This window comes from Hippocampus zosterae, chromosome 2, assembly GCF_025434085.1.
Source record: "Hippocampus zosterae strain Florida chromosome 2, ASM2543408v3, whole genome shotgun sequence".
Classification (NCBI taxonomy): Eukaryota; Metazoa; Chordata; class Actinopteri; order Syngnathiformes; family Syngnathidae; genus Hippocampus; species Hippocampus zosterae.
Window position 1 is genome coordinate 41,345,976 of NC_067452.1, and position 10,765 is coordinate 41,356,740.

A 10,765-nucleotide genomic window follows, 5' to 3' on the forward strand; every position below is an offset into this window, starting at 1 on the left:
ATACACTGTTTTTAAAAAGCGGGCTGAGCCCGGAACACGGCTTTTCGACGGCGATAAGAAGGAGCCAGTGGGCGGGGTTGCTGGCGGTCTGTGGGGGGGTCCTTCCTTGGCTTCCCGCGGCCGTCGAGTCGTCACCTTTGCAGCAGCGGCGCCGGCGGCTGCGGCGGCGGCGGCGGCGTCAACATGGAGTAGAATCCAGCGGGCGCGAGCGAGCCGACGAGGAAAACAAGCGAGGAAATGGGGCAAGCCTGGTCGGTTTCAAGCGCCCCCTTACTACACGTAAACAACCTCGGCCGGACGCGCTCGGAAGGCTCTCAAAACGGCAGCCGCTCGAGGCTACACCTCGCCCCCGCGCGGAAAAACTCCACCGCGGCCCCAAAGGACATAAATAGGACTTTTGTCAAATAGCCCGCGCGTTGTTTTTCTCCAGTTGGCGGCCGGCGGGTGCCCTGAAACCGGCCACCTTTTCTGATTGGCAGAGCCGCGGAGAGGGGGCGCGGTCGAGGCATTCCTCCCAGGCCCGCACGCGTCACATTCCAGCCCCGCGAAGAGCCGCTGTCATTTGCTACCTCGATTGTTACGTCCGAAAAGAAACGACAAACAAACGACGATCGCGGCTCTTCCGTGCATCGTCGTCGGTCGGCCTACGGTATTGAGACTGAAAATTGGCCATTGTTGCACGTTTGGGGACGGGATGGCGGGTGTCGCATGAACATCTCTCAGGTCATAAAAGAGCCTGTGAAATGTAGGATGCGACGCTGAGAGGCTGTGAGAATGGGCTGCCACCTTGATTGGTGTCAATTCGAAGTTGAAACAAGGCCTTTGCGTTGCCTCCTCAAACGCAGAGGATCTCATCTCATCCCGCCGCGCCAGAGTGGATTCGGTGGCTCCGTGGAAAAAAATAAAAACCTCGAGCGGACACTCGATTGAACGACAGAACTCGCACGGCTAAGCGGGAGTGCCGAACGAAAGTGAGGGAAAAAACAAGTTGCGGCTCTCTTATGACATTTGGACCAAACGCTGCCATTTTTCTTCCGAGGCCAAAAGACAACATTTGTCAAACCCAACTCAGGCTCATCGTCCAAACCCACGTGTACAATTGAAAAGTAGTGATTCGGTACCGAAACCCCATCAGCCTTGCAACAGACACCCCCCCCCCCCCACCATCCCCTGCGGTTTTTCATTGAGAAGGTTTCTACAGCTCGGACTCTCGTTTCAAATGCCACATTTGACGGAAGGCTGGTTAATCCGTGGGGGCGGCGTGGGCAGGTCGGAGTCGAGTCACTACTTCCTGTCGAGAGGAGCCAGACGAGGTGGCTCGGGGGCGTCTGTTTAGGATTCCTCCCCATCCCAATGAGGTGTTCCGGGCACGTCCCACCGGCCGTTTGAGAGTGACGTTTGTCCCGGAGGAAGTTTGCAGCAGCCATAATTGATCGTCAACGGTGAGTTGTTCCAAGGCAAAAGTTGGCTTGCTGTCAACAAAGCGCCTTGGGAATTATGTTTGGAAATTGAAAATGTGCAAATGGAACAAGTGGTGAAATGACGTTTGGAAATTGAAAATGTGCAGCTCTGCATTTCTCGTTCAGAAAACCGGCAAACTTACAAGCTTGACGACGTGATAATTGCAAACAACGGTGACGTCATGAAGGTGCGCTGGCATCTCGGAGGCCATGTTTGCAAACACCGAAACTCATCTAGTGCGTTGCCATCGAGGGGAAGGCATTCTCAAGCGCCTTTCAGAATCGACGCGCTTTAGCCGTCGGTGAGCGTGCCGGCTATTTCCCCCAAATCGACACGTGACTTTGAAAGTGAAAAATGACGACGCCGAGTTCCATTTACGACCGGTCCAATTTTCTTGAAAGAATTTATCGACAGGTAACATACTGAAAGTTCGTGTCGGAGAGGGAACGTATAAGTCAGAAGGAAATTGTCCTCTACCATTCAACTCTGAAAAGTACCAGCTTCTTTGTCTGTGCTGTTCAATTGCTGAACGCTCTAGATTAGAATGGAAAATTGCATTATTTTAATGATAACCCCCCCCCCCCACACACACACACACACACACACACACAAAGTCGATGGGAGATGATACACCTCCATGGGCCACATGAAATGACGTCGCGGGCCGGATCCGGTCCCCGGGCCGCGACTTGGACACCGATTACGTAGTACATGTCTGCATGTGGGAATTCCAACTGAAAATGGAAGCAAATTGAATTTGACGGTGAGATGTGTGCCATTTGGCCAATGCAGCAGTCGGTGATGAATTTTGAAGGGGCAGGATGTGCAACTTTTTGGTTGAATGTTGTTGAATTTTGGGGAGAGGGGCCATGTGGAATTGTACAAAACGGTGAACTTTAGGAAGGAGGAAAAACAACCTGGCTGGCGGGAATTTGGGGAGGGAATATTTTGAAGTTGGAGTGGTTTGAATTGGTTGAGAAATATGAAAGTATAAGTGTAAGGTGGTGGGAGGGGGAACAAGAATCCAAGTTTTTGGGTGTGGAATAACATGCGTATGTAAGGATGGCAACAAAAAAAAACGCCACCGCCGCTGAAAAGGAAGCGCTGGCCGAGAGCGGCCGGGCCGCTCGGGTCGGCAGTCACGTGATTTGCTGGAAGAGAACGCCCACTCCCGACAGCCTCCGCCACTACCGGAGCCGCGCAACCACCGGCGCCACCCCCGCCCCAAACCTCGGGCCTGCCCCCGGTCGCCTCTGCTGGAAGTTTCCAGGAAAGGGGCCTCGCGCACAGGCTCGGCGGGGAGACGTTTGGCTCATTGAGAAAAACAAAAGCTCGCAGGCGGGAAGACTCTCCCTCCCTCTTACATAAGTCGGCCTCCGTGACACCAGAAGAAGAAAACAAAAGGAGACAAACCCGTCCGGCCGCCACTCCTCAGCTCACTTGAGCGCGCGGGCGGCGACCGCAAGGCCAGCAAAAGGGAAAGCGACGAGCCCGCATGGGAATCGCACAACGGCGCTTGGCCACTTGCGCATCCGAGTGATGGCAATGGGACAAATTTGTCACGAGCGCCATTGACGACGCGTCTCGGCAAGCGTTAGCGCGCGTCCAACCACACGGAACCCTGGTCCCGGACGCCTGGCGTGCCCCAAGAGATCGCCGGTGACTCCAAAAACACGACAAAAAAAAGGTCTCCGATTCCAGTCATCTTTGACTGTTGAAATTGACGGCAAATGCCAATCATCCGTCCCCGCCCGGCCTCGCCGTACTTCGACCTGACTTTTCTCCTCTACGTAAAGAGTTGTGCCTTCAAAAACAACAAGGTCAGAAAGTAGAACGCGGCCAATGACACCGTTTGCCGCTCACGAGTTTGCGCTGCGGCCAATTGATGGCGCTCCGCTCGCTTGGCCGCCGGGGGGAAGTGTAATAGCCTTCTGTGGAAAGAAAGGAAGACTTTCTGGACTACTCCGGACAAAAGTCGCCATTCTCCCATCGAGGTGGAAGAACATACGCCAGTGAGGATCGGAAGCGTCGACACGTGTCGCTCCACTCTTTGCGTTCGAATATCCGTGGCTTCTAAAACCGCAACTACTGATGCTAACTGTGACCACGCAAAGAATAACATGTAAGGGCCACGCGGGAATACGCAGCGGCCGCGCATTTCGCCTTTGTCGTATTCAAGGCGCTTGGCCTCATCGAATGCAACGACCAAAGTTGAACTCGGTTCACTTGACAATAAGCGGCGCTTTGCGAACATTCCGAGGCCACAAAACAAAACATGAGACAATCACATAGCTTACTTCGATGTGATTGTCATTAGCTAATGCTAAGATAGGGTGGGGAAACGCCCTTAAAACAGAGATGTTTTTCGTTTGAAAGAAGAGAAGTTGCGTCCCTAGCATTTTGAAGTACAGTTTGTGGTATCGGGAGGCAAAAGAACCCTGGCACAGTGGAGCCCAACACGCCAGTAGTTCATCTCAAGAGTATTGGTTGAATGGCAACACCGCCCCCTAGCGTACAATCAGAGAAGTGCCTCCGGAATCGGGGCGTCCCCCGGCCTCCTGGCTCCGGATTGCCCTCAGAACACGGACGGGGGATGATTTCTTGGATGGGAGCTTCCAGGCTTGAGGAAAATGCCTTTCCTCCCCCCAAACATCACATTCACACGGCACTGTTCAAGAGGCTGCTTAGCATCGCCACTCAAGTGTATTTAGCAAGCCCTTCCCAACATCCACCGCTGCATACAAAGTGCTGTACATGGAGCAACTCACATAGACAACAGTCAATCAGTAACAATGATGACAGGAAGCAGGAAACAGTCAAATGCCAAAGAATACGGGTGAGTTTTCAGGTGGGGTTCAAAGATGGCCACAACTTTTAAGTCATCAAAATCGTGTGAGCAACAAGTGGAAAAGGGGCGTTTTTTTCTTTTCAGATTAGCACCAGATTCACATCCAAACGGGGCCTCAGTGGCGACACCCGTTGAGGAATTCGCTCCGACTCGCAAAGCGCCATCACCTGCGCGGGCGACCCTGGACCCGTTCAAAGGCCGTCGCGGCCGTCAGGAACCAAACTCCGGCTGGGGCTCAATCAGGACGCCGACGTCGTTCCCTCCGAGGCCGCTCGGATCCGGGCGGGGCGCCCCCAGAGCCACCAGGCACAACCACGTCTGCAAACAATGCCGAGAAGTGGAGTGAAAACTTTTTGCAGCCGGCATTTGCCACAGTTGTGGCTGCGGAGGAATCGCTTTGGGCTGGGACACGCGCGCCGAAGCTGAATTCAAGCACTTTCCGTTGAGTGCGGCCTGCTGCTCCGGCTCAACTCAACGCATTTATCAAGCCGAAGCACAAATTTGAGCTCAGAAACTAAAAACCTCTCACGAGACACCACCGGAAGAAAGCGGCTCAAAATATGAACGCAGAACTAACGATGACCTCATCTCATTTGACCCGGTCGGTGTCAAATGTTCAAACCAAAGAGCTACACGTTGAAGCTAGTGATGGGAATTACGACTCTTTTGGCTCGGCTCACTAAAAAGAGCCGGCTCTTTTGGCTCACTAAAAAGAGCCGGCTCTTTCGGCTCCCAAATGGCTCCTCAGTTTTTTGTTTTTTTTTGTTGCTTAAATTAATTTACTTCCAAAAATAATGTCAACCGATGTGTCAACATACAGTACAACATGGAGTGCTATAAAAAATAAATGACAAAGTACGGGAACAAAGAGCCATCTCAAAAAAAAAGTTCCAATCTCTGATTGGGTATATTTTTAAGCTTGTAACCATTTACAGTAAAACAACACAAGTAAGCTTTGATTACCACACAACAAATTATGAATTTAAATTTGATATTGGATATTTTAACCTTGCGCAGTATACACCAGGGGTGGGCAAACTATGGCCCGCGGGCCAAATCCGGCCCGCCGGAGGTTGGTACGCGATTAAGGTTCGATGTCAACGACTGCATTCATTTCATTTGGACTTGTAATGACAGGCACTTCAACGCCAGGTGGCGCAGTTACTTGAAGTTGCAGAGCATAGGGAAGAAGGGGGGGGACGCGAATCCCGTTCGATACGACGGAATAATGTACTCTTAAAGTCTGAAAAACGTGCCCAAAAATGCCAAATACTGTGTGCACGCGGCCCCCCGGGACCGGACCGAATTGGCCGAGTTGTCATTTCAGTGTGTGAAAGGGGCTTAGAGCTTACCAAGTATCCCACAAAGGCCAGGTACGCGGCGGCCAGCAAGGCGGTCAGCACGTAGAGCCAGGCGCTGCTCAGCATGGCCACGTAAAGCGCCACAAAGTAGATGTTGATGGCGCACACCGCCAAGATGACCAGGCCGCCCCACATCTTCCAAAAGCTGCGGGGACAAAGCCACGCCGGCCTGCCAATTTGCTTTTCCAACGCAACAAGCGGGGCAACGCGCAGGGCGCCGCACTCACAAGCCGTTGGCAAAGTCCTTCATGAGAGACGGCAAACTGGTGAAGGTGAGGACGGGGATGAGGGCGAACGGAAGCTGCGGGACACACACAAAAAAACAAAAACACACTCGTGGCTCCACTTTCCTGATACGGTGCCGTCTCGCCAAGCCACGTCTTAGCGACCGACTGATCTCATTTCGCAGCCAGATCACCCCCCCGCGACCACTCGGGGTTAGCGTATGCATCGTATCCGACGGAAAGCGAGTCGGGAGGAGGATGGGAAACGCGGGCCACCTGCATGCTCTGCAGCACGTTGAGGAAGTCGTTCATGCCCGTCAGATGGCGCACGTCCTGAAAGACGGCGACCAGCAGCGTGGGCACGATGGCCAGGGAGCGGGTCAGCGACACCCGAGCGAAGCGAGACCAGCGCAAGTTCAAAAAGCCCTGCGGGGACAAAAAAGATAAAAGGCATCGCCGGCGTTCTTCGCTCGGAGCGGCTCGGGGCTTTGGGGCGCCGACCTCCATGACAAACTGGCCCGAGTAGGTTCCCGTCATGGTGGAGCTCTGACCGGCCGCCAGGATGCCCACGGCCCACACGTAGAGGGCCGCCGGCCCGAAGAAACAGCCCAGCACCGCTCCCTGAACACAAAAGGACGCTCGTTCAAGCTCTTTGGCGCCGCGCCCACCTCCAGTCCGCCGCGCCCACTCGGCCTCAGATCAGGAGCGCTACGGCTGCCCGAGCGTCAAGCGACTCGCAGCCGATCGAAAGTTGAAAGCTCCGACAACCATTGTGACGGCGGAGCGGACGCAAAAGAGGAAGAGAAGCCGACGCATCTGTCAACGGCTGCCCGCGAGGGCGTTACACTGCCGCCCGGTGGCCAAGCGGGGCACATCGATGACGGCGGGATTACAGGACCGCCTTCCAAAGCAAGCGCCATTCCGCATGAGCCGTTTTAACAACACCTGGACTGTTGGACTCGGCTCCAAAGTCTCGTTTTTGGGACGCGAGAGGAGCTTCACCTGGGAGTTTGCCAAGTCGTGAGAAAAGAGTGCGGCGTACCCCCTTGTAGATGTCCACTTGGAGAGTGCTGTTGTCCAGAGGAAAGAGGTGCGAGTGGGGGCTCCCCGTGCGGTTGCAGACAGCGTTCTGCAAGCAAAGCGCCCCGCAACTGAAGCGGGGAGAAAAAAAAAAGCAGAAAGGCGGGACTCGGGCAGGCCGTACTCACCACTTGCGCGTTGGTGCGCTCATAAAAGGCCTCGGCGAAGACGGCCACCACAAACACGTTGATGACGAAGGACAGCGACAAGGCCAAGCAGGACTCCAGGAAGAAATACTTGTTGGCCTCGCTGATGCTCTTCTTGCTGGAGCGATCCACCTCCCGACTCTGAGGAGGACAGTCGGCAACGCTTAGCGGCTCTGGCGTAAAGGAGGGTGGGGGGGGGCGTCCGCCTCGGCGCCACCTTGACCAGAGCGGAGTGCAGGTAAACGTTGTGGGGCATGATGACGGCGCCCACGACGCCCACCGCCTGAGCCAGCTGGACGGCGCCGCAGCCTCGGCAAGACGGCACCAACATCCCCCTCAGCAGCTGGCTTTGGTCCGGTCGCACCGTCACGTACTGCCGGGGGCCAGGGGCCCGGAAGACAAAGACAAAAAAAAAACGCTGCTTTGATGTCCTTTTGTTTTTCCCTCCTCCTCACCCCGGCCCTCAACGCGGCTCCCTCTAGTGGTAGCCGAAAGGATCGCTGCGCTTGGTCAGCAGTTGCAGTTGAATTCCTTGCGCGGACACGCTTGCAATTCAAAGCGCTCGAATCAGCTCCCCCCCCCCCCCCAACCCTATCCTGATGGGGGTTTTGGGTTGGAAATGCTCGCAATGTCGCTTTTCAAGCTCCGGAATGGCTACTTTCCCTCATGAATGCTCACGATGGCATGTCACTTGTCCGCTTTGACGGGCTTCGGTTTCTTTTGGCACATTTCTGTTCCCCGTTTCAGCCGCGGGCCCGTCACGAACCCGAAAAACTCCGTCGAGGTCGAGGCCGGTGCAAGCAAAGCAAGAAAGAAACACGAAAAAGAGTCGCGTTTGTACCTGGTATCCGAAGGCGACGGCCATGACGGCGATGAGCAGAGCGAAAAAGGCTTCCAACCTCCTGAGGCCTGCGAGAGCGCCAGCCAGCGCTTTAGGTTGCGGGCGGGGCCTTTGGGGGCAAAAGCACTCACCGTACTTGTCCAAGAAGAGGAAGGCAAAGGTGTCCGCCACGGTGATGAGGACGCCGCCCCACAAGGGAATCCTGCCGGCGGGGGCCACGAGCACAGCGCTCAGCGAGGACGGGCGCAAACGGCACGGCGGCGCCCTCACCTGCCCGACGAGAGGAGGTGGAAGGCGATGGCGCAGCCGATCACCTCCTGCATGTCGGAGCCCATGATGGCCAGCTCCACCATCAGCCACAGGAGGACGCGGGGCACCTGCGCGGGCAGCGACACGCCGCTCCAGCCGCTGCGGCGGACAGAGAGATGGAGACGGCGCCGGGACACTGACCGTGCGGTAGCGGCGCTGGCACACTTGGGCCAAGTGCATCCCGGTGACCGCGCCCAGCCGGGCCGACATCCTCTGCAGCAGGAGCCCGATGACCGTGGCCCCCAGCAGCACCCACAGAAGCTGACGGCAAGCGACGCGACACCGACTGTTATTAGATTTGCCGGCCCCCGGGGGGCGGACCTTGGGGTTTTTTCGCTTTTTTCCATTGAGCCAAATGAGCCAAATTGTGGCGGGCGGCCGCTCGGGCTCATTTGCGGGGCGCAATTTTCTGCCAGCAAAACCTCAAAGACGGCTGACTTGCTCTCACGCCAACTTTGGACGTTGACAACGTCTGCCTGAGTCGTTGCGCTTTGTGGAAATAAATGAGGCGCAGGTCTCCATGCGCGCTCCGAAGAGCCCGCCAACCTGTTTTGCGGGTCCGGCCGGCCCCATCTTTCCTTTTTCCCCTTTCAAAAAGGGCTGACGACAAGGACAAGGACGAGGGCGGCATGCGCGCACGCGTACCTTAAAGCCGGCCTTGGCTCCAGACTGCAGGTCCGACTCGATGTTTCCCGGGTCCAGATAGGCGATGCTCATGAGGAAGCCCGGCCCGGTGAAGGCCCACAGCTTGCGCAAACTGAAGCCCCTCTGCGGGCAACACACACGCCACATCGAGAAGTAAGCGTCCGCGGCGCTCCAAGATGATCCCGGCGCCATCCCATAAAACCACAAAATGGGCGCGGCCGACCTCGGCCCGTCAGCCGCGCCGTCCCGGATTGCGTTTGGTGCTCAGATCAACCTCGTCGCCCGACGGCGGGCTTTGCGTTTTACCTCGGCGTCCTCTTGACGCGTGGGGGCGCTCTCCTCCAAATGCGTCGCCGAGGCGGCTCCGGGGTCATGTCCGCCGAGGAAGGCGCCCCGCTGCGTGCGCCCCGTCTGGATCACCAGCTTCTTCCCGCAGACGGCCCCCTCTGAATGATGGCGCAAAAATGCATCAAGGCGAGTCACCGAGACCAAAGCGCCCGGAGCCCCTCCCGGCCGTCGGCGAGGCACGCCCGCAACCGGGACCATTTGGAGCCTTCCGCGTCTTTGGAAGACGGGAGACCGAAGGACGCCGACTCGAATCAACGCAAGCGAGCGGCCCCGTGATTAAAAAAAAAAAGCTACCTCGTCCGTCGCCGTCTCCAGGCTCGTCCGCGGTGGGGGGCAGGGAGGAGATGCGCACGTTCTCAGGCGGGAGCCGCCCCGCCCTGGCTGGAAGCACAAAGTCAAGACGCAGTTGGGACGGTCCCGAAAGCCGCACATCTCCGCCCAAAGGCGGCACTTTTCCATCCGCTCCGTGAAGCGCAATCGAGCGCGACCCTCCAGCCAACGGAGGAACCATTTCCGTCGGCTGGGAAAACTGGATTTGGGACTTGGATTTTGGTTGGCACTCTTTGTTGGACTCTCCAGCGTTCATCCGCAGAATTGCGCTTGGCTACTTATGGATCGTCACCCATTGAGCTTTGGGCGGTCGGGGGGGGGGGGGGTCTCTGTCCCACTATTGGCAAAGCACGCACGTTTGTTTTTTTTGAAGGTTGTTTTGCGCGGATTCAACGACCTTCTGCCATGGAGCGCAAGCCTTTGACGCTTGGGCCTGACCTGATGCATCACCGGCAGCCAGAGATGAAGGGCCAACGGACAAAAGAACCGGAAAAGAACCGGAAAAGAGCCGTCCCCAACGATCCCTCCGCCTCGGATGCCAATCGCTGGCTTATTGCCAGACAGAATTTGCCAGCACATTTTGGTGACAATCAAGTCATAACAATCAAGATTTTTTTTCTTCAGGATCAGAGTCAACTTTCTTTCATCCACATTGAAAAGTTTCAAATGTGAAAAGGTGGCCCCCTGAGCGCCCCCCCCCCCTCCCGTTCAAGTGCGCCTATAACTCAAAGGATTTCTCTGTGGTCTCGTCGGTGATCGGGTGAAATGGCTTGCGGGGTGGGCAAAAAAAGCCAAAGCAAAGCCCCCGCCCCCCCTGTAAAGAAGAAGGAAGCATGAGAAAGGCAACTCACCTGCTCGAAGGAAGGAGAACATCGCGACCGACGGCCAAATTGCTTCACTTGTCGTCTGCGCTTCGACGGCGGCGGAACGGCCAAAGTTGCACCGAGGGGCAGGAAGTGGAAGGACCCCTCGAGTTTGGACATCGGCCCCTCCGCGCGGGGGTGGGAGTCAAGGTGATTCACCCCTCCCCGCCACCGCCTTGCGGCCGGCAAGGAGGAGCGACCGCTCACGTGGTGGCCGGGGCGGGGCTCACTCGAGGGAGTGAATTGCCACTTTGCTTCACGGGGGAGACCCACTGCCGGCGCCCCTCAGCCCCCCACCCCAATAAACGT

The 10,765-nt window shown here is 56.6% G+C and overlaps 1 protein-coding gene across 1 annotated transcript; it reads right to left on the reverse strand.

Annotated features, from left to right (window-relative positions):
- Positions 1 to 4,129: 4,129 nt before the first annotated feature.
- LOC127594101 (natural resistance-associated macrophage protein 2-like) lies at positions 4,130 to 10,730 on the reverse strand. The gene is made up of 16 exons (XM_052056036.1): positions 10,445 to 10,730; positions 9,558 to 9,644; positions 9,222 to 9,361; positions 8,916 to 9,038; positions 8,412 to 8,531; positions 8,232 to 8,338; positions 8,093 to 8,163; positions 7,962 to 8,029; positions 7,338 to 7,493; positions 7,103 to 7,261; positions 6,937 to 7,023; positions 6,396 to 6,515; positions 6,171 to 6,320; positions 5,898 to 5,971; positions 5,662 to 5,815; positions 4,130 to 4,627 (listed from the first exon to the last, which is right to left on the reverse strand). The coding sequence occupies exons 1-16, from the start codon at positions 10,464 to 10,466 to the stop codon at positions 4,520 to 4,522; spliced, it is 1,746 nt and encodes a 581-aa protein (XP_051911996.1). The 5' UTR covers positions 10,467 to 10,730; the 3' UTR covers positions 4,130 to 4,519.
- Positions 10,731 to 10,765: the final 35 nt, after the last annotated feature.

Bases quoted from the DNA above. Each gene is read 5' to 3' on its own strand.
- LOC127594101 (XM_052056036.1), bottom strand. From the start codon at position 10,466: ATGTTCTCCTTCCTTCGAGCAG. The intron at 6,516-6,936 runs GTACGCCGCACT...TTTTGTGTTCAG, and splicing joins AAGTGGACATCTACAAGGGG to GGAGCGGTGCTGGGCTGTTT. The intron at 6,321-6,395 runs GTCGGCGCCCCA...TTGTCCCCGCAG, and splicing joins CGGGCCAGTTTGTCATGGAG to GGCTTTTTGAACTTGCGCTG.